The following is a 25,069-nucleotide window of genomic DNA, read 5'->3' as shown; positions in this document are numbered from 1 at the left end:
GCACGAGGTGCGACAATAAAGTAATGAGACTGATTTTCTTTGCAAGTTACGGCAACCCTGCAGGGTTGCATAGGCACAATATCTTTGACCTTGGTCGTTAAGCTGCTTCTAGTCCAAGCAGCACATCGATGCAACTGCTCAGTCGTGAGTTGTGCTGTAATAAGTTAACGCGTGTTTGTGTCTCTCGTCACGGAAATGGAACAGCATAATATTGCGCAACAGTATGCCATTTCTTTTTATGTTAAATTGGGTGAAAACGTGACGACAACTTACAGTATGCTTCAGAAAGCTTTTGGAGAGGAGGTTATGTCAAGAGCTCAAGTTTTTCAGTGGCATTATAAATAAAAGGACACACATGTACTACTTAGTATTCATCCTGATAAGTACCTTTAACGTGATAAGTTACAAATAGGGTAGGAGTGAAAGAGAAATTCAGATACAGTAAATTCAAGCTAACCAAGGGGCCAATGCCACAGAGTATTCTTTGTAAAACAGTATTGGGATTCTGTAGACATGGTGACTTATTTGTTTTCAACTCTTTCAGTTGCTTCTCCATGCCATGGATGCCCATTACTATGTCCTTATTAAAGTAATCTGTGTGATGCTCAAACGCCATATGTTTGTATGAGCCTCCTACATGAACATTTTCTTAAATACAAAACTAAAAACTTCACATTTCCTATCTTGTATTGCCACACCAGACTGGTCAATGATTGATGGAAAGAATCCTTCTAACTCTTAACTATTTTATGTAGAACCAGAATTTTCTTGGGATCCCCGCAAGATCTTTTGCTCAGGTATGATGATGGCAACAGTTGTATGCTTCATGCATCAATATTTTTACAGACACACGAATCTCTATTAACTTTTTCCTCTCATCATCTGTGCATTCTCTTTTGAATGACAAGTGCAACAGTCGTTGCTTCCTCAGTATATTCTGAATTTTGTTATGAAACCATAGCGATCAAAAACAATTTGAAGAATTTGTAACTGACTGTAGAAATGAGAGTAGTATTGCATCCAAATTCTAGGACATCAGTGGAATGCCTACTTTCACATAATTTAATGCTAAACAATATTGTGCCAATGTAACATGGATAAGACAACTGTGATACTGGCAGAATGAAAATCAAAGAGTAAATATTACCTCAGCTGTTTTTGCCAACACCAGTCTTCTAGAGATGACACCCCTGCATTTATAAGCTGCTCCACAACATCTACATTTCTTATTGTATCAAGCATAAGAGCTTTCAATTTTAGTGCCAGTTCACATGAATCACTGTCATCAACCAATTCTTGTCCAAGTGTGGTGTATGACTTTAGCTGCAACTGAACAAAGTTTTAATTGTGTTATACAGTTTAGTTAAGTGTAAAGAACAGAAGAAATAAAGTGACAGGAAGAGAAAAAGACAAAGGGAGGGAAAGGGTCGAGGAGCAGGAACAAAGGAGGAGCATGGAGAGGCATGTACATGAGGGACATTAATGGTGAACTGAAATACATAGTAAAAAAGATGTTTGATCCTATGCTGAAGACCATGAAAGGTAATATATTTATTCATGATCCATTTTAAAAACATTGTACATGAAGATCTTATCTTTATTAGCTACTGAAGAAGAGTAGAGTAATCCCTGTACTTCAGTACTAAGTCAATACAGAAGAAATGAGACTGCCCAGGGGATTATTTCTTTTGCCACGCTAGGGTGCAACTGTTCTGCAAGCACATATTATGTAGTTATGTATTAACAAGTTTAGTAAAATGTCAATTACTATGTCTGACACAAATGTGACAAAGACTGATTCTCCAAATTCATGTACTTACCAAACAAGTTTTATTAGCATTGTTTGTTTTAAAAGTAAGATCCACCCACTTAAGCACATGTTAGTTTGTTCACCCAGTGCCACAGAATTGATCAACTTATATGAATCAGGCCACAGTATAAGGACACAGTTTAATGTTAAGAAACAGTCATGGGCTTACAAAACAATGATAAATAGTTTCTTAAGAGTGCAAGCTGTCTTGTTTACTTCATGTCAATGTAGTATTTTTCAGATTCTCTTCACTATAGTATGATTACAATAATGAACCTGATACAAACAAATTTCTTGACCCTCCATGAAAACACCAAGCTGTGATGGTTCCTGTCCTGTCAGTGTTCGGCGGCGATGTCAGAAGTGGAGGATGCAGTTGAGTGGGGCTATTCACTAGCGTTATTAGACATTATCGCATTGTCTGACCGACAGCTACCTGTCTCCATTGCACAGCACATTATTATCAAGTTTCTCAATAGGAAAGGTATTAAACTAGGTGAAATTCTCAGGAGAATGACTGGAAAAGTCAAGGCTGAGTGTTTTCTTTTGCCAAGCGAACTGTGGAGCACCCTGAGCATGTTGAGAATGAGGGCCGTGAATACTGACCATGCACCATGCACCAGCATCGCAGACAATATTTGTGATGTTCAACAACTTCTTGCATGTGAGAGGTGTGTAATGATGGTCTCTGAGGTTGCAGATGAGGTCAGGATAAGTAATGGCAGCACTTTTCCTGTTATCACAGATGAGCTAGGATTTAGAAAAGAGTGCGTCAGGTGGGTACCATACCTTCTGACAACTGATCAAAAATTGTACGTGTGTGACTGTCTGTTGGCTAAATTTCTGGAGGGAAGAGTCTGCACCAGTGATTGCTGTCATCTGGCAAGGCCATACCACTTTTTTGTGTGAAGTGTTGTTAGCAACTTCTTAGATGGATGTTGAACAATACACAATGCATACTATGGTTAGGTTTTGAACAAGGTTAGACAGGCATATTGGTATTGACAACATAACTTATTGATAAAAGAAGTGATCCCTCTACAACACAGCATGTGTCCCCATACAACAGCCATAACCAAATGAAAATTTGGTGATCTCAGTTGGAAAACCCTGGAACACCATCATACCTGTCTTGCTGTGACTTTCCTCAACTTCACTTGTATGAGGACAGGATATAAATTCTCTATGTTTTACTATTATCAATGTCAACTGAAAATGGTCATCACAACATGATAAGACTTCTCTTTAACACAGATAATGCAATTTATCAAAGTTTGGAAAAATTTGAACAGAGAGTGCCAAACATTTTAATTCAAGTCTTTGATCATAAGTTTTAAAGTCCAGATAATTAAATTCCTGCAGCGATGAACATCATCAGATACGTCACAATCATGACAGCTACAAACTATAAAAACATACAACAGTTGTGTATTCAAAACCTATGATACAATACCATTCATGTACAAAACTGAACACTTTCAGTATAGGGCACATACTTCTGTAGTTATATGTCCAACCACAATTTTGATGTAATACAAATAAGACCAGCTTAGTATTAAAGCTCGTGTAAGATGACAGATACTTGGGATTTTGCATAAGCTGGTGCTGTATGTTTTTCTAGTTCATCATAGTTGTGTTTTTGACTGATCTGAAGATGTTATTCACTCCATGACCTTAATTACTTGCTAGTTTACAAAAAAAGAATGTGATCAGAGATTGCAAATAAAATAATTTGAATGCTCTATGGATCTGGCTATTAATAGTTAGTGAATTCACTGGGAAAAATGTGTTTCAAAAGAAGAGGCCAAGTAGAAAAATGAGCTGCACTTGTATTTTTTATTTTCAAATTAAAAATATAAAAAGTTTCTTTTACATCTGATTCACTCTTGGATCATGGCTTCATGTTTATTTAGTATGTTACCAATAGTGATCAGCAGGGGTGGCGGCAAGGGGTGGGGGGGCTACGGGGGCTATAGACCCCCCCTCCCCCAATGAAGTATCATATTACACTGGATAAAATGACTTCAGAAATCAGTGAATATATTACTTCAACAGATTCAATCTTTTTTTTTATATGATTATGTAGAAATATAGGTTGCAATGTATTTCAAACACATTTTAACAAAAGAATAAGAGCAGCAACCAATAAATATTATTTAACTTAAAATGGGTGTCTTATTATTTATTAATATACTTTGGATGTATATTAATGTACCACTTACAATAAACAAGAAAGCTAAATATGCCAGTTACGCCTACCAACACCTAAAATTGCTGACCCCAGACAAAAACTTCGAAATCACCAGATATATGGGTCAAATCGTCTTATTTTCCTGGGCACACAGATTCTGTGGACATGTTGCAGTGAGATTATAAAAGATTCCATGTTTAAGTAAGTTTTTTTTTTACCCTGAACTCCAGAGCAGTTACCAAAAACTACTGTAAGCAACACCAAATTATACCAATTTGTCGGTGGACGACCCAAACTCTCCTTTTGTTAAGTGATATTCCATTTCCCCAACCCCCCACCCCCATCCCCCCAATTGACCAACCTCTAGAATCATACGTGGTGATCATTATTTTGAAGATGATTGACACATTCAATCTTCTCTGCTATTCAACTGGCACAGGGAGAAACTTAATTACTTTCACTGAACACAGAATATACATTTGTTCATTCAAACAGCACATTTGTAAGAGTTACATGGATCCGCATGCATACAAACTTTTACATCTACATCGACATCTATAATCTGCGAACCACCATGAGGTGCATGGCAGAGGGTACATCCCATTGTACAGTTTTTAGTCTCTCTTCCTGTTCCATTCATGTATGGAATGCAGGAAGAATGATTGTTTGAATGCCTGTGTGTATGCAGTAATTATTCTAATCTTATTTTCATGATCCTTGGATTGGTAGTAATACATAAGGGGTTGTAGTATATTCCTACAGTAATCATTTAAAGCCAATTCTTGAAACTTTGTTAATAGACTTTCTCAGCATAGTTTATGTCTATCTTCAAGAGTCTTCCAGTACCTCTGTGTACCTCTCTCAGGGATTAAACAAATCTGTGATCTTTTGTGCTGCCCTTCCCTGTATACATTCAATATCCCCTGTTAGGCCTATCTGGCATGGGTCCCACGCACTTAGAGCAGTATTCAAGAATGGGTCACACAAGTGATTTGTAAGCAATATCCTTTGTAGATTGATTGTACTTCCCCAGTATCCCACCAATAAACTGAAGTCTATCACCTGCATTGCCCACCTGCTGAACCTATGTGATCATTCCATTTCATATCCTTACAAAGTGTTACACCAAGGTCTACAATGTGTTACGCCAAGGTATTTGTATGAGTTGGCCAAATTCAACAATGACTCATTCATATTATAGTCATACGATACCACATTTTTTCCATTATATGAAGTGTCAAATTTTACATTTCTGAATATTTGAAGCAAGTTGCCAATCTCAGCACCACACTGAAATCTTATTAATTACTGACTTAATATTTATGTAGCTTTTTTCAGATAGTATTTCATTATAGATAACTGCATCATCTGCATATATCCTGATTTTTCTATTAACATTGTCTGCTAGGTCATCAATATAAAACATGAACAGCTAGGGTCCCAACACACACCCGAAGCTATTTCTACATCCAATGATGACTTTCCATCTGAGATAACATGTTGCATCCTTCCTAACAAAAAGGCCTCAATCCAACCACAAATTTCACATGATGCCTCATATGATCGTACTTTTGACAATAAGTGTAGGTGTGGTACTGAGTAAAATGATTTTTGGCAATCAAGAAATACAGCATCTACCTGATTGCCTTGATCCGAAGCTTTCAGCATATCATGTGATAAAAATGTGAGTTGGGACGAATTGGGTTTCAAATGATCAATGCTTTCAAAATCCGTGCTGGTTGGCACTGAGGTGATCATTCTGTTAAGGTACCTCATTATGTTCGAACTCAGAATATGCTCTAAGATTCTTTAACAAATCAGTGTCAAGGATATTGGGCAGTAGTTTTGTGGGTCACTTCTATTACCTTTTCCGTAGATGGGTGTGACCTATGCCTTTTTCCAAGAACTAGGCACTGTTTTTTGCTCGAGGGATCCATGACAAGTTACAGTTAGGAAAGGGGCTAACTCAGTTGCAAATTCGGCATAAAATCTGACAGGGATTTCATTGGGCCCCTAATCTCTGTTCAATTTTAAAGAATTCATCTGTTTCTCATCATTGCTGACACTAATACTTATTTCATTCATCTTTTTAGCGGTACGAGAATAACTTGGAGCAATTCTCCTGGGATTTCCTTTGTAAAGGAACTTTTGAAAATGGAGTTAAGTGTTTCAGCTTTTGCATTACTATCCTCAATTTCAGTTCTTGTCTCATTCACTAGGTACTGGACAATAACTTTGGTGCCATTAACAGCCTTTACATATGACAAGAATTTCTTTGGGCCCTGTAAATGGTCACTTGACAACATTCTGCTATGGTAGTCATTGAAGGCATCATGCATTGATCTCTTGACAGAGAAACATGTTTCATTCAGCATCTCACTACATATAGCTCTACACTTTGTTTTACAACTATTGTGCAGAAATCTCTATTTCTTTAGGAGTTCCTTTACAGTGACTGTACACTATGGAGGTTACCTCCCATCATGAACTGTTCTATTGTTTATATATATATATCAGTCCCGCACATGCTCAACTATTCTTTTAAACTTGAGCCAGAGTTCCTCTACATCTCCTGCCTTGTGCTGAAAGTTTCAAGTTCCTCACTGAGATATGACACAACTGATATTTTATCTAGTATACTGAACATATATATCTTTCTGATTATTCTAGTTGTCTTTGTACTTTGGTAATCATTCTTGTCACAACCATGTCATGGTCACTAATACCAGTTTCGATGTGGGCATTCCCAAAGAGGTCAGGTCTATTTGTTGCCTTAGATCATTTCCATCATGAGTAGGTTTCCTAACTATTTGTTCTAGGTAGTTTACAAAAAAAGCATTTAGTAAAGTTTCAGAGGATATCTTATCACACCCACCACTAACAAGACTGTGGTTTTCCCAGTTAACTGTTACACGATTAAAGTCTCCATTGACTATTACAATATGCTTGGGGAACTTACGTACAAGTGAACTGTGGTTTTCTCTAAAGTTTATGGTTACATCAGGAGATGAGTCTGGTGGGTGGCAGAAGGATCCAACTATCATTTTACACCTACCCCTGATACCGAATCTTGGCCAAACAATTTCATATGTAGCTTCAGTTTCTGTCTTGGTGGATAAATACACCAGTCCCTTTTCCCATTTGCTTATCCTTTCAATATACACTTAAATTTCGCCTAAAAATTTCACTGCTATCAATTTTAGGTTTCAACCAGCTCTCTGTACCTAGTACTATGTGAGCTTCACAGCTTTTCATGAGCACCTCAAACTCTCGCATTTTGTTGCAAATGTTTTGGCAGTTTACCATTAGGATTTTAATACTCTCACCTGTGGGAGTCACTTCTTTTGACCTTACACTGGTGCTTCTGGATTTCCTACTGCTATCATTATCTGGATTGGATGGAGAGTTGCCTAATCTAAGAAACCCTTGTGTGCACCCCATATACAGTAAGCTACTGAGTAGCAGCCTCTGATATGTAGTGCACACCTGGCCCAATTAGGGGAATGTCTACAATTCTCAACCCTATTGCACAAGTCCAGGAAGTCACAGCCCAGCTTGTCACAGAACTCTGAAAGTCTCTGGCTCAGTCCTTCCACTTAACTCATAACCAAAGGGCCCCGATCAGTTCTGGAAACAATGTTGCAAATTGTGAGCTTCATTGAAACTCCATGTGAAAGGCTGGTCAACCTTCTGTGGCAGTCACATGAATGACCCAAGAATGACCTCGTAGCCCAGATGACAGGCATCATTTGTTCCAACATGTGCCACAATCTGCAGTGGGGTGCACCCTGTTTCCTCAATGGCTGCTGGAATAGCCTCTTCAACATGATGAATGAGACAATTTCCTGAAGGGCTAGCAACATTTGTCATACGTTTGAACTGCTGACAATATACAGACCCCCTACCCTTTTGTATTTACCTCCTCCTGAAACCAGACAAAACAGGTTTCCCCAAAACAGGTGAAGGGAGTTTTACTGGCTCAGTTTTCCATTTCAATGAAAGACAGAACCTGAGACTTGTTGGTTAGGGGGATCAGTACAACATCCTGAGTCCTCCTGGTCCCCGTCCACCATATACAGGACACCTAGATCTACCACTGAGACGTAGCTCGCAGTCAAATGGACAAGTAATGACAGATCCTGTACTTTCTGCAGAGGAGACAGGATCCATGGTACAGGTATCACAGGTGAGCGACTCTTGGGAGTGCTTCCAACACACCAATTCGCAGCAACTGCCAATTGTCTGATAGTAGTAGGGTCGATTCCAGCTATTTATGAACATCGACCAACTCATCCTGTGTTCAAAAGCAGCATTCACAGTGTGGCTGTATTTTGGCTGGTGCAATGTAGTATATGGTACTGAACAATTAACTTTAACTTAAGTCTGATGATTTTGTTTCAAACCATTGCTAATTCCCTATACGAAATGAAGCAAATTCACAAAATGAGATTTCTATTAACACAACACAAAAACCTGTGGTAAAAACTATTAGTTTCCTAAAATGTTTTGAGGTTAATTATAGTTGTTAGCAGACTTGAAAAGAGTTAATTTGTGATAAATGCAGATAATATATGGGAAAGCTAGATGTAACCAATATGTTAGTTAGAAAGTCTGCTACAGTAATTAAATCCCAAACGCCAATTTGCTATAAATTGCTTGTAGATTCTGCAAAGGACAATGGTAGCTTCCACAAATTCTCAAAAACGAACATTTATTTGTGTTGATGTCAATGAAATTCAGGGGTGATGTATTCTTTGGCAGAACTGTGAACCACAAATACCGATTTGCTACAAAATAAAATACGAATCCTAAACACTCGTACCAGTAACTTACAAAAATATAGTTTTGTAAGCACCCAAAAATCTCAAGATAACCTATTTCTCATGTACAATGAAATTAGAGAATGACTGTTTTGAACAAGAACAGGGCTACAGTTCTCAAAGATTTTAAAGAGCATGATTAAGCCTAGAATTAACAATAAATATATGAGATTATCACCATGGCACTTGCAAATGTTTGAATTTTACAATATATCACAATACAAATGGGTACTGATACAATCAATGAAAGATTATGAAGAAACAATGTGAACAGTAAAATATGTCAATCTAGAACTTTAAATCAGCACACAATCTAGTACATATGGTTCTTATATATAAATAAACACGTGTGCCGTATGGATTTTTCATTTAGCTGAATCTTGCACATTCCTAAACTGGCATGCCAAAGAAGAACACTGAAGAGTGACTTTTCAGGCACATTACTTTGTGATTACATAGAATATATGATCATAAAACACTTCTTCATTAATGTAGAAAAACAGCGATCACATGCATGGTAAATCCACAGAACCCAAATACAAACCTTTAATGAATTGTGCAGCATTGGCAATGTTCCTGATGAAATAGCCTTTTCACATTTCTCTGTGAAGTGTATATTTTCAGCAAGGCATAGAATCTGGGCAGGATATTTGTTGGGATCAGCTCCTGAAGTATTTTGATGTATATCCAACAAACATTCAGTCAGAAGTCTCTGTAATGTTGACTGTATCTCACTCAGAAGATCACTGAGCCATTTCTGAAAACACCAGGAAAAAATGTAATAGAAAGAAAGCAAAATTTGTCAGTGACATAACAAATAGTATTCAAACACTTGTTGGTTGAGCAGGAGAAACTGTCAGATCATGGGAATGAATGTACATACTGGAATGAAAAATTCAGAGCCAAATATATTTTAAATCATAAAAACTGCATCACAGAATCAGATGGCTGCTGGTGAAATATGAAGGTCACAAAAAATTTTGAGATTTGCATTAATTAAAGAACATTTACAACTACATACATAGTCTGCAAGCTGCTGTACAATGTGTGGTGGAGGAGGATATACCACATACCACTACCACTCATTTCCTTTCCTTACCTGTTCCACTCAAAAACAGAATGAAAGAAAAACAACTATCTAAGTGCCTCCATATGTGGCCTAATTTCTCATATCTTATCTGTATGGTCCTTACAGAAAATGTAAACTGGTGACAGTAGAATCATCCTGAGTCAGCTTCAAATGCTGATTCTCTAAATTTTATCAATAATTTTTCTCGAAAAGAACATCGCCTTCCCTCCAGGGATTCCCATTTGAGTTCTAGCAGCATTTCTGTAATACTAGCATGTTATTTGAACTTACTTGTAACAAATCTAGCAGCATGCCTCTGAATTGTTTCAATGTCTTCCTTTAATCCAACCTAATGGGGATCCAAAACTCTCAAGCAGCAATCAAGAATAGGTCACACTAGCATCCTATATGTAGGCTGCTTTAAAGAAGAACCACACTCAACTAATATTCTACCAATAAACCAAAGTCAACCATTCACCTTCCTTACCCCAACCCTCACATTCTCATTCCATTTCATATTGCTTTGCAATGTTATGCTCAGATCTTTAAACAATGTGACTGTGTCATGCAAGACGCTACTAATGCTGTATATAAAAACATGAGTTTGTTTTTCCTACTTAAACTCAAATTTTTCTACATTTGGAATTAGCTGTCATTCATTACAGTAACTAGAAATTTTTTCTGAGACATCTTGAATAGTACTACAGTTATTCATCTGTGACATCTTCCCTTACACAACAGCATCAGCAAACAACTGCAGATTACTGCCCACGGCTATCTGTCACATCATTTATGATACAGAAAATAAGAGTGGTGCTATCACACTTCCCTGGGGTGCTCCTGATGGTACCCTTGTCTCTGATGAACAATCACCATCAAGTACAAGATACTGGGTTCTCTTAATAATTAATTAATTAGTTTGTCTTCAAAAAAGTGTCTTCAAAAAAGTGCCATATCATGTGTGTTCAAGGCATATGAAACATGTGAGAGGATTTTTTCGGTGGAATGTGGAGCCTGATGCACTATTTGAGACAAGCAATTTGACAAATATTAGGCACCACTACGTTCACAGAGGCAGATGGGTCCAAAAAGACAGAATGTGCATAACATTAGCAAGACACTTCAAGATACCATGAAACTTGGTGCCAGTCACTAAACAACAAATTCCATAATTGTATAAGCAATATTGAGCACAAGTGGAAGGCAGAAAACATTGTTTATTCTTTCACAAGCTGTGGCATGGAAGCAAATAGAACAGTGAGCCATAAAATGTACAATAAATTTCTTTATTTCTATCTATGATCACTCGCTAGACAGGTCCTCAGACTACCAGTTTCGGTCTGCAATAACCATTCTCAGATCTGTTTAAAAAACATGTCCTAATACAATGGAGCCATTGCGGCATTGTCAAAAGATAAACATAAAATATCTTTCGATGATGCCACTGTGGCTCCATTATATTAGGACACATTTTCAAAATGAACATGACATTGGTCACTGTTGACCTTGCTGACTAAAACTGGTAGTCTGAGGACCTAACTAGCTTGTGATCACAGACACAAATAAAGAAAGTTGTTCATTCCCCTATGTGTGAAATAATGATTGCTTGGAGTAAGTAGTCTTGAAAGTCTGAAAATCCAGGAAGGGAATGCAAATATATTAATCGATTTATACATAAGAAAAACAATGCTTTAAAATTTCTGGTCATTTGTAACCCATTTTTGAGTCCACCTGACAATGTGAATAAATTTGTTCGAGGGTATAAGTAAAATTAGAGTAGCCAAGTTGTATCTGAAGTGGAATTTGATATTTCAGTATCATCGAATCCAACTAGTGTAATTAAACAGCTAAATTATTTTTGTAAATCCTTTCTAGGGTTCAATGACGAAGGGCAATATGAAGTTAATGGGAAATGCTAAATAACTTCTATATGGCATGGAAGGTTTCATCATTGCTGTAAGGTTTGGTCAATAAATTATCTGTCCAGTTCAGTGTCCACTGAACCTATTACTCACTGTATTTAGTTTTTTATTTTGATCAATGTTCAGTGGGCTATAAGTTGCGTCATTCGTTGACATTAAGGTAACAGGTGAAAATTTGTGCTGGAGTGAGACTCAAACCAGAATTTCCATCTTTATGCAAACACTCATCTTAACTGCCTTTGCTATCCAAGCAAGCTTACCCTTGCAGCCCATATTCTCAGCCTGTTGTAGCGTCACATAAGCATAAACCACTTACTCAAAGGTCCCTGATTCCTGTAAGAGACCAGGCATGTTATGCATCCACAGTGAAAAATGGATTATTGATGGTAGTCACCTGATCAAAGCTGAAAATTACCAATACTTCTTCTCATGAGAAAGTAAGAGCATTGTTGGAAAGGTGGCTAACTAATCAAGACATAACTGAAGCACAGATTATGATTGGAAATAACCCTTAAAAGATCACTAAGATACAACTCAAAAAGTCCATAAAAATGATGACATAAATTAACTAGCAAATGCTTGAGTATTAAATTTTTTTATATTGGAAATTCTAACACAATTTTTGGTAAGCTGTACAGTATTAAACATTTGCAACAGTCCACAGTGATGCAGACTGTCTCCAATTAACATTGTTCTATTGGCAAAAGCTTTGTTTATTTATCAAAACAAAATTATTGAAAAGGAACGTAGCAATAGGATACATTTGCATAGCATGTATCAAAGAGAGCTCTTGTTCGTACAGCAATCAGACCCTTGTCTTGATATAGTAGGCTCTATACAACTGTAAGGAAACATCTATAAATCTGTACATGGAAATATACACTCAAACTTTAGCTGTGGAGAATGATTGCTATTTAAAATACTTTTTGTGCAACTTTAACATGAAAGCATAATAGAGCTTTATATTTCCAACATCATAATACTTCATGATACTTTACTAAGACCGGTATTACACTATCAAATTTCTTTGTCAAAAATCTTTGTCAAAGATATTTGATGGTGTAATAGGGAACTTTGTCAAATGTCATCCAATATTTGATCAAATCTAGGGCCTCGCTGTAGATTTGATCAAAGAAGTAGCTTGTCTTCTGTTCACTGCAATGTGACATGTTACCACATGGAGTGCTAGCATCGCTGCAGCATTCTGTCATCTGTAGTGTTTTTATAAACACTGCCGGTAAATACAATTGGTGTGTACCGACAACTACAAAATTAATAGAGATGTATGAAGCTGATGAGGTGCTTTACAACGTGAGGCACCCTGAATACAAAAACAGATTAAGAAGATTGGAGACCTGACCTGACCTGACCTGACCTGACCTGACCTAACCGAAACTAACCTAACATAACATAACCCTCTCCTGTAGCAAGGAAGCACATACAGAAATGTATGCTCATCCATGCTTAAGTAATTGATGTACGACTTGACGTCTTCCACTATAAGCTCACATAACAAGTTTTGTTGAATGCTTTTATCGTGTCGTCGTAAAACCCACAGCTTCACCCAGATTAGATTAGTTTTTCGTTCCATAGATCCATGCTGAGGAGACCCTCGTGGATGTGGAACATGTCATTTTTTTTAAGCTGAAATTACAATACAAATAGTATGAATATGTACAATATATCATTTGTTTCTGTTAAAAATTTCGTCAATGGAGTAGAAGGAGTTGGCCACTAGTAAGTTTTTCAGGCTCTTTTTAAACTGATCTTTATTTGTAACTAAATTTTTTATGTTTGTTGGCAAATTATTGAAGATGAGTGTTCCTGAGTAGTGGACCCCTTTTTGAACTTAAGTAAGTGCTTTTAAGCCCTTGTGCAGATCATTTTTGTTCCTGGTATTGTATGTATGAACTGAGTTGTTTGTTGGAAAAAGAGATATATTATTTAGGACTAATTTCATTAAGGAGTAAGTATACAGAGAGGCAGTAGTTAGTATACGCACTTCAAAGAAGAGGTTTCTACAGGACGTCTGTGAATTTACTCCACAAATAATATATATTACACGCTTTGGACTCTGAAAACTTTTGTTTGACTTGAAGATTTACCCCGAAATATTATACCATGAATGGAATGAAAGTAGGCAACGTATGCAAGCTTTTTCATTTTTATGTCGCCTATGTCTGCTAACACTCGAATTGCAAATACAGATTTGTTAAGGCGTTTCTGCAGTTCTGTGGTGTGCTCCTCCCAATTGAATTTATTATCAAGTTGTAATCCCAGGAATTTAAGACGGTCAACCTTGTATGTATGGTTCCTTCTTTTCCCCCCACTTCTCTTCCGCATGTGCACACAATGCAATTGCGGTACATGAAACTGCTGCGGTTAATAACAAGTTGTTGTTGTCAGCCATCTTGAACTTTGGCGAAAAATTTGATGACAGTGTAATACCCCTTCTAGCAATACGTCAAAGATTTTTGTCAAATATATTTGACAGAATATTTGATCACATCTTTGATCAAATCTTTGACAAAGGAATTTGATAGTGTAATACCGGCCTAAGTAGAATCTGACAACTTCCACATTCTCATAAACCAGGTATGCAAGCAGAATTTACACTCGATTTTCTTCAAGCCTGTAAGCTTACTTTTAAAGATGTCATCAGCTTCTTTCAGGATGGTGAACACTCTTGCATGCAAGACGGCAAGGAGGATAGGTCCTCATGACTGAAACGTGAGACTAGCTATGAGTGTAGATGCAATGTCTTCACACAGGATAACACACCAAAGTCTTTTCCTTAGGCACACTTCTCACAGATTCAAACACTTTTGTACGCATACCAATGGTCACTAATGAACACTAAAAAAACCCTTGATTCTTCCAGAAAATGCCATGCGGCGAGGGCCTCCCATTGGGTAGACAGTTTGCCTCGTGCAAGTCTTTTGGGTTGACACCACTTGGCCAACTTGCGTGTTGATGGGGCTGAAAGGATGATTATAAGGATAACACAACACCCAGTCCCTGAGGGGAGAAAATCTCTGACCCAGCCGGGAATCAAACCCGGGCCATTAGGTAGGACATTCCGTCGCATTGACCACTTAGCTACCAGGGGCGGACATTCTTCCCCAGAGGCATAATGCAACATGGTCACTTTTCAGAAAGTAAGTTGTCAGAATTTTGTTTTTGACATTTACTAGATTGTTCACTTCAATTGGAGGATGTTCATCAGTGTTCTCAAACACTTGATTTCTAGATCAAACTGATAAATCCAGATTTCATCAACAAGAGTAATATACGGCACACATTTAGAGGTGCTCTTAAAGAATACTCACAAGATTTCTTCGTACAATTTCATATCAATGCACTTTCACTCATCAGAAAAAAAAACGAGATATTCATCACATTGAAACTTTTCTGACTTGGACACAGACAAGTAGGATTTCAGACGAGAACTGTGATTTAATTTGTAGCATAACTTTCAGGCCAGAATGCTGTCAAACATCATTTCAAATGTCCTCTCTTGTCCTCCAATGAAGCTCTTCTTCTTCAGGATTAGAAAAAAAAAAATACTTCTTCACAGGATGTTGAGAGTTTCCTGAAATTCTCCTGCAACTGCATAGTGCTTTACAACTCAATTAACTGACTACTGAAATCATAATAATTGTACAACAGGTGTTCCCTTTCCAGTTTAAAGCTGACGGTGACTGAGTGTTGAGCAGAAGGGAAAAAACTCAGCCTTGGCAACAACTATAATAACTGGTAAATGTTCATAGTAGTATGGATCACTTAATAAATATGACATTCTTAACCTACTCACAGAAAGTGAGAATTAACATTCCATTAGAAAACTCTCCTCAAAACTTTTGCAGTGAATCTCTCAATACAAAATGGTATCAGCAAATATATACTGCATGACAAAAAAGTGAAGCCCCATGAATACACAACATTGCTGTGTCTGTAAATGACTGGGGTTGCAATTCTGGTGTTACAGGTGGAACAGTTATCAGAGTGAATTAGTGTTGTTTGTGTTTAGGACTGTTATCAGAACTAGTAGGGATCTATAGTGTGTGAACAGTATCATATGTTGAGTGATCACTAAGAAGGGCAAGGAGATGCCACTCAGTGCCAACTACTTGTGTGAAACAGCATTATTAGCACCTGAAAAATTTTGAAACACCACGTTGTGGGTCTTCAAATCACAGCTGATTGAATTCTGCAAAAACCGTACTTACGGAATATTCGGATACGACAGTGACCTGAAGTTGGATGCATAGAAACATGAAGGCACGCTAATACATCAACAAAGTTCTGGTCAATCACATCTGACCATCACAAGGGTAGATCGCCATATAACACTTCTACATCTGCACCTGCAATCAAAGAAGCAGTAATGGACGCCCTACAACATGCCATATCATGCTGCACCATTGGTCATAAAATAGCAACAGCCAAACTATGGAATTACTGTCCCATGCATAGGCTGTTATTAACACCACAATACATACAGCTGTGTTTGGAGTAGTGACATGACCAGCAAGCACAGACTGCTAATGAATGGCATCACACTGCGCTCAGCAATCAACTGTAGCTTTGCACTACCCCAGATGAACGTCATCAATAAGTAAGGTGGTGAACTAGCTCGCATTCTTCCAATGTAATGGAGAGGAACAGTGGCATTTCCCCTGACATCATGCTGCAGAGAGCTCTCAGCTATGACTTCACGTCATAGCTGGTAGTGACAGATGGAAATCAAATGGCACAATGGTATGTCACGGACATACTGCATCCGCATGCACGCACACATGCTTGCACTAACGAATGTGTGTCTGTTGTTGATGAAGGCTTTAAAGGCTGAAAGCTTTAATTGTGAGAGTCTTTTCATTGTGCCTATCTGTGACTCAGCATGTCCCCTACATGGTGAGCAGCAACTTTCCTTCTCATAATAGTGTTACATCTACACCTACATTTATGTCTACAATACAGTGCAAACCACTGTGAAGTGTATTGCAGAGAGTACTTCCCATTGTGTCATTATTAGGGTTTCCCTACTTCATTACTTTAGCCTTATTTTCTTAGTCCAAATGAGAGCAACATGTAGGAGATTGTATATTCCTATATTCCTCATTTAATATTAGTTCTTGGAATATTGTAAGCAGGGGATTGAGGAAAAGTTGGCATTTATCTTCACGTGTCTACCAGTTCAGGGTTTTCAGGAGCTACAAGAGGCTCTTCTGTAAGTCAAACAAATCTGTGACATTCCTGTTGCCCTTCTATGTGTACGTTCAATATCCCTTGTTACTCATATTTGTTATGGTACCCACATACAGTGCACACTGAATGGGTGGGCTGATGGGAAACAGAGATAGCATATTTGTTGCCAAAAAATAAAAAAACTCATTTCTACCAAGATATAAACTGAGACTGCATATGAGATTGCTTGGGAAAGACTGAGCATCAAAAGTGGATTTAAACTTGTAATTAGATCTTTCTGTTGACCAGCATACTCACCCTGTGTTGTAGCTGCGACCAGGATGGCCGCGGGGTAACAATGACGGAAAGCGTGGTGGGACTCGCGGAGAGGCCCGTAAACAACAACACAGCGAGAGAGGACGGACACGACCAACGAAGGACAGAATGAATACAACAAGATCGAACAACAGAATCACAAGGAAACAAACACGTCCACTCGTACACAGAATAAGGAAGTAAGCTGTCTTGCACGAAGTGAGGTGTAAACCGACGTACGCGAGATCAGACTGGCTGGCTGAGCGAGAGGCACGCGCTTAAGTACGCTATCGGGGTTGTCACTATTAGCCGCTGGGACCACGTGTTCCACTGTGGCGCCCTCACACTAAAAGCGGGCCAGGAGGCATGCACCGCCACAGCTTACGGCGCGATGCTGCAGAGACCTCTATGGGTCTTCGACGTCCATGATGTCTGGCACGGATTCAAATTCCGCAGCGCACGGTACCAGACCCTGGATGCAACTGGGAACTTTAAGGAAAAGCTCAGTTCACTACCAAATAAGTTCCAAAATCATACTACCATCACAACAGTCTAGTAAATGATGGATGTGACACGAAATCCTGTGAAACATTATGAAATGCCTTCTCTGAAAACTATCTTCGACAGATAGTGTGGAAGTGCACTGATGACAGATATACATTTGATATACTGGCCAAAAGTACGGACCTGATCTCTCTTAGGACGTCTGTATTGAAATTGGTAACAGCGACCTAGAAGCAGTTGAAGATACAGTGACCGTCAATGTAGACTAAAATATGTAAAAAGATTAATACGTTCAGCAAACTAGATGAAAACACAGTACTGTCATATTTCAAAGACACTCTTGATACATTTAGCCCCAGTCAGAAGCATGCAGAAGAACAATGGCTCAACTTTCAGGAGAATAGCTGACATTGTGCATGACAGACGTATACCTACCGGAACAGTTCTTGATGGGAGGGACCCTTCACGGTATAGTTAATATAAAGAGACTTCTAAAGAAACAGACTATAGCATAATAGGTGTACAACAAATCATGTGCCACAAAATGTGGCTGTCAAGAGGCAATGTGTGAAGCCTTCATAACAACCATTGACACAATAATAGCAAAAGATCTGTAACAAAGTCCACAGAAATTCTGCTCATATGTAAAGTCTGTTAGTAGCACACAACTTAAAGTGTCCAGATGTGACAGGGCCTGAAATTGAGGATGACAAAGCAAAACAGAAATGCCGATGTCTGTTCTAAAATATTCATTCACAAATGAAAATGCATGAGTATTGCTCCAATTAAATTCCATGCCAGTACAAAGATGAGTGAAATTGGTATTAGTGTCATTGCCTCATAGTGTCTTTTCCTCTGATTTCAGAAGTCTTCAGTATTAATATACTTGTCTATGCTGTCTCTTGCTTATGTTTAAAAGTTAATGGAACTGATTCATGCAACATCTGCTGTGTTTGGTCTATATAATTCCCAACTGCTGCATACTAAGTAGCAGCATTGTGTTTACATATATGAACCTTGATCTGTAGGCCACATTCTATAATAAATATGAATGCAGTCACAATGACACTGAATTGGCACTGAGATATAAACAGCAGTAATTTAATGTGACTGAGGAAGCAACAAGTTTTTTTATATAAAAAAAGGAGCTGCAGAATGATTATCTGCTGCTGTTCTCATAATAGTTAATTGCATTGTATCAAGAAGCAATCTATTTTGCAAAAGAGAAACCAACAATTTTGAGTTAATCTTGCAGCATTGGCAGCCAAAATTTTAAATAGATATGATACATTTGTCTAATTATGTAGTTTTCATTTTTTATATCCAAGTTCAGATTTTATATTTAATTGCACTAAAATTATTGAAGCTCTTAATCTAAAATGTGTAACATAATAAATTAATAACAAATTTTGAACAACAGCTGAGCTAATTTTAATTGTAGTGTACAATACAAAGTGAGTGTGTGTGTGTGTGTGTGTGTGTGTGTGTGTGTGTGTGTGTGCATGCGGGTAAGAACCACCTTCCATTGGACTGACATAGGAGACAGACAGAGAGAGGATGGAGGATAAAATGGACAAAGGAAGGGAGGAGGAGGTGATGGACAGAGACATGGGAGGAGGAGATGGACAGAGAAAAGGGGGAAGGGAGAGATGGACCAAGAGAAGGGGAAGAAGGAGATGGACGGTGAGAGGCGGAGGAGGAGATGGACACAGAGATAGTGGAGGGTGAGATATGAATGGGTGAGGAGGGGACTGAATGAGAGAGGGGACAGAATGAGACAGATTGGGGTGAAGAGGCAATTGAAAGAGGGAGGGGGAAGGAAGAGATGGACAGGGAAATGGGGGAATACAGAGGTGGACAGAGAGAGGGTAGAGCAGGAGATCGGCAGAGACAGTTGAGGAGAAAATGGACGGAAACAGAGGGTGAGGAGGAGAAGGACAGAGGGAAAGTTGGTTGGTTGGTTTGGGGGAGGGGACCAAATAGTGAGGTCATCAGTCCCATCGGATTAGGGAAGGATGGGAAAGTAGATCGGCCATGACCTGTCAAACGAACCATCCAGTCATTTGCATGAAGCAATTCATGGAAATCACAGGAAACCTAAATCCGGATGCCAGATGCAGGTCTGTACCGTTGCCCTCCCAAAAGTGAGTCCAGTCAGGGAGAAGGGGGAGGACAATATGGACAGAGAGAAGAGGCAGGAGGATATGTGTGTAACGTATGATGCAAATGCGAATGCAGCTCAAGCTTTGGATAAAAAGCTAGTATGTGTGTGTCTATATATATACATTTGAAAATGCATTTCAATACTTGCATCAATACATAAAATATTAATCAAACAATGATCTTTTGAGATAGGCTGGATGTAACTAGTCTTATTATTTTTAACTGTAGCAAATGATTATTGTAAATGCCATGATGACATTTATTCGTACTTAACACATGAGTTTGCACTGATGACTATGCCAGCACACTGCTCTGATGTAACAAAACTTAATCAAATATAATTTACAAAGTTGTTCCATCAACAATGTTGCAGGCTGCATTTACGGAATGAATAACTTCATAGTGTTAACATTCAACGAACTTTTGTATATAGTGACCAGCTTTTCCTAAAATGTGGAAATACTATTAAGGGCAGTTGCTAAAAGTTGTGAGAAGAAACTTTAGAAAACTATCATTTGATCTCCACTCGGCTTGTGACACTATTATCATGGAAACTACTAAGACTGATAAGAAAATGTAAAGGAAACCTAAATCTACATATTTTACAATTCAGTTATCATCACCCTTATGATAAACCCTGTTTATAACAATTTCTCCACCTCATTGTGCATTGTACTTTAAACTGACTGGATAATAGTAAAAATTAATATCAAGGCACCAAGAACATCCCATTTTATCAGAACATTATGGTTAATTTCCGGTACTCTTCATCACCATATTTATACTTACTTCTACATCATTACTGATGCTCACAGCTTTCTTTAATGTTACAGTTTCACCTTCAAGAGAATGCACTGCAGTCACCATCTGTCCAGAGCTGTCCAAACTGACTGTATGTACACCGGCAAATAATTTACGTAAGTGAGCCTGGATTACTCGTTCCCTTGTTGACTGACCAAGTACTTCAAGAAGATCATCATCACTAAGAAAATAAAACCGAGGAAATGCTGAACGCTTCTCCTGTAACAAAGAAGATTAGGATATATGATTATAGACTTCAGTTACACTTCACATGGGATATCATAAAAACTATTTACGACTGTTCTGAAATATGAGCATTTATATTTAAAAAACACATTGAGTTAGTACAAATTTGGTATGGTACACACAGAAGGCTAATGGAGATGGAGATGGAAATGGAGAAGATGGAGAAGGCCTGGTAAAATGTGGGAGAGCACAGATAGAGCACCAAACCTTAAGTGAGAGATCAAACAGCAATATGGAATAGATGAACAAATCTTCATAGAAAACAAACACCCATAAAAAATCTTTTAGTCATGTGAAATTCTTTATAGAAACAGAGCTAGAAACTGATGGAAATAAACAGGAAAAATCTAAGAATAAAAAAACTGTAATTAGATACTGTGTACTGGCTATGGGTGTCACTTTCACTTTTGAACCGCTAATGGCTGCGATTAACTCACAGAAATTAACTAGAAGAAGAGAAGAGTAGTAACCAGGAAACAAATTTATGAACCCACAGACCATAAAAGAAGACATGGGGAATACACACTAAATGACAACATTCATAATTTATTTAAGCTTTGCATTAACCCAAAATGTATAAACAAGGAGGAATTCGAATCAAATCCTAAAAAGTACAAGGTGTGATTGATCAAAAAGTAATGGGAATTTTGTAGTGCTTCAAGAATGTTTGCATAAATTCCAGAACCACTCATCCATCTACTGTCTCGAACACAATATTTTAAAAATAAGAGTGAGAGAACATACATACTGCACGACACATGTTTGTGTGTGACTGTCGAACGGCATCAACAAGTGTTTGCCGTTCGCGCCGAGGAAGCCATATTGGAAGAGCAAGGAGTAATCATGCAGCATTCCTTTGTGTTTTAGTCTCTGTGATTATTGTTAAAAAATGAACAATTGATTGTAGACATTAGTTGTACTTCATGTGTTGGACTTGCTAGAAATAAGACACGTTCATAATTAAGTGGTTGCAAAAACTACACACAAAGAAGTATTTAATCGAATCTAATGCTAGGCAAATCAGTTGACTTGCAAACACTTGAATATTTATGGCAGAAGTGGTGAATTTGTTCTTTGTGGAAGTTGAAATATACCAAGGCTAAACTAAAAGTATTCTGTGAGTATTCACTTATTGCAAAAGAGTGTAGAGAGAGAGAGAGAGAGAGAGAGAGAGAGAGAGAGAGAGAGAGAGAGAGAGAGACAGAGAGAGAGAGAGTCTGATAAATTCCCGTAACCAGCATTATTCTTTGGAGAAGGAGGTTTTGGAGATCGATGTAGTCTGCTATCCAGAGAAGAAGATCGGCTGTGCATATCAAGTAAGTCAACTCATGTGTGAGAGGTGTGGATTTTGCTTGCAATCCAAAGTCACACCACTTCTTACTGCAGCACAGCATTAGAAGATTTGTTTTTCTTAAAGAATCTTTGATCAAGAATTAATGTGAATTTTTGTTTTTCTTAAAGAATCTTTATTTAGTCATCAACATCAACTTTGTTCCCTTCAAAGTAATACCCCCTCAGATACAATATACTTGTAACAGCAGTTTTTCTAATCATGGAAGCACTTCTGGAACCAACTTTTTGTTATGGTGTTCAGCTTCTTCCAGTGATTCTTTTTTTATCTCATAAATGGTGGCAAAACGACAGCCTTTCTTGGTCCTCTTGAGCCTCAGGAATAGAATGAAGTTGCAGGGGACCACATCCAGTGAATACAGTGACTGGGGCAATGTAACAGTTTTGTGTTTTGCCAAAAAACCATGAACAACATTGTGGTGTGAAAAGGATCATAATCATGATGTAATTTCCATGAGTGGTTTTGCCACAATTCTGGTTGTTTCCATTAGGTGGCATCACACAAACGGCACATAACTTTCAGGGGGTATTCCTTACTGACCATAAAATCATAACTCATGAAGGACTATCACATTGTAATCAAAGAAAAGGTAGAAAGAACCTTCATACATGATCAAACTTGCTGATTTCTTTTTTCAGTCTTGGCTCTTCAGGCTGTTTTATTGGTACAATTTGGCTTGCTTTCAATGTCATAACCAAATACCCAAGTTTTTCACCTGTTAAAATTTTCTTTTGAAGTTCTGCATTGCTGTCGACTTCATACACTAACTCCTGAGTGATGTCTACTTCATGTCATCTTTGGTTGAAATTCAACAATTTCAGAAGACACTTTGCTGCTACACGTTTCATGCCAAAACCAGCCACGAAAACTGCTTGGCATGACTCAAACGATATGCCAGAATCATCAGCAACCTCTCTGATGGTGATTCGACAATTTTCCAGAACTAGTTTTTTTACTTCTTCCACACTGCCATTCTGTGCTGATGTGCTAAGGAGTCTAAGGTCAGTCATCATCTTCAATGTCTTCTCGACCCTCTTTGAAATGTTTATACCACCCACAAAATCTTGTCTGACTCATAGCAGATTTGCCAAAAGCCAAGGTCAACATTTTGAATGCAGTGCTGCACTTATATCCATTTTTCAAGCAAAATTTAATGCAAATTCTATGATCCATCTTTGTGAAAGTAAAAATTCCTTGAGCACTCGAAGACACGTATAACCTTTTCGACTATCAGCAATTAGTAAATCTTCAAAACAGCTGAAAATGCAGGCATGCATCAGAAACATTGGTACCACCAAGACAGAAAAAAATTTTGAAAATCGAATGTATAAAACCCATGATATTAAAACAATTCCCATTACGTTTTGATCACACCTTGTATATGCAGTTATTTGGGTGCCTTTTAATAATATCTGTGACACCTGTCTATCCCACTGTAGAGAACAAACCTTATAAAACTCTTGAAGTTCCATCAGATGCAAGCAGAACAACACTAAAGATATCATTACCTTCTTCTCATGAACAATTCCAATACTTCAGAAATTATTCCTAAAACTAAAAATTGAAAATATTGGTCAGGCATAGTTTGGTTGTTTTAGCTGTGCAGCTGCCCTCCAGTCAGATGATGGATGAGTTATCTTTGAGCATAACATGAATTTTTTTAACAGGTATACATAATATAAACATGTGGTATTAGCCCTACAGCTACTTGGTATCTGATTGATTTGGAATTTCAGCACATGGTAAAGTTCTAAACAAAGAAAATGGAAAGATTAATGATTACAGCACAGAATTGAGGATTTCTTTCTTTCCTTACCAAGTGGAAAGATTAATGATTATATCATGGAACTGAGAGTTTATTTCTTCCCTCATCAAGATTAATCTAAAATGCAAGAACATTTGTGGCTTAGGCACTGAACAACACTAAGTTGCATTTTCAAATATTAAGAGAGACCCTGATGAGAAGAAAATTAACACAGCCACACAGTTTAACAGTGGCCATATTATTTTCTATAAATACTTCACAACTGTAACGAACTACCTACCATTCCAGGAAAATATTGTAAAAGTTCACTGTGTACCAGATATAATTGTTATTCATACCTCTAAAAATGTGTTTAGACTGTTTTGGCAAAGAGACAGTTGATTACGCAGTCTTGCCAGCATGTGAGAGAGACCACGCACTTTACACAGCATCACTACTCTGGGATCACGTGCTACATCCGACATGATCAAACGGAAGTCACGATCAACACGTTGAAAACGAGCCAAATCATGCGACAATGTTCCAGCACCAAATATGGGTTCCAAATATACCCATCTGTAATAAAGAATTTAATTATTTCAACCACCAGATATAATGCACAATACAATATATCTGCACCTAAATAGACATATGATAATAAGGTCAAGGGACATAGACTAGAGCTTAACTACTAATCAGTAAGCTAACTTATTAGAGTCACAGCACAGTTCCAGTGTCATGATGCAAAGCAGGAGCAAATTTGTTCTAACATGAAATTAAAATACTGATTATTGAGTGAAATATGTTCGCAGGCATAAAACAGATTACATAATGCTGCTCTTCATTTTGACAATAAATCCAAGGAAAAGCTCTATGGCTCAAATTCTTAGTATTGATTATAATAATCAGCAACAATTAATGCTACTGCCCACTAGATTCATCTTAT

The 25,069-nt window shown here is 37.8% G+C and overlaps 1 protein-coding gene across 1 annotated transcript in view; it reads right to left on the bottom strand.

Moving 5' to 3' along the window:
* LOC126161972 (cytoplasmic dynein 2 heavy chain 1) overlaps positions 1-25,069 on the bottom strand; it is a 778,966-nt gene that overhangs the window by 506,612 nt on the left and 247,285 nt on the right. The window contains 5 exon segments of the mRNA XM_049918163.1: positions 1,148-1,329; positions 2,928-2,951; positions 9,366-9,578; positions 20,771-21,001; positions 24,483-24,699. Of these exon segments, the coding sequence (XP_049774120.1) occupies positions 1,148-1,329; positions 2,928-2,951; positions 9,366-9,578; positions 20,771-21,001; positions 24,483-24,699 (867 nt within the window).

The sequence above is a fragment of the Schistocerca cancellata genome, chromosome 2 (assembly GCF_023864275.1).
Source record: "Schistocerca cancellata isolate TAMUIC-IGC-003103 chromosome 2, iqSchCanc2.1, whole genome shotgun sequence".
NCBI lineage: Eukaryota > Metazoa > Arthropoda > Insecta > Orthoptera > Acrididae > Schistocerca > Schistocerca cancellata.
This window is presented reverse-complemented; position numbering and strand designations above follow the sequence as displayed.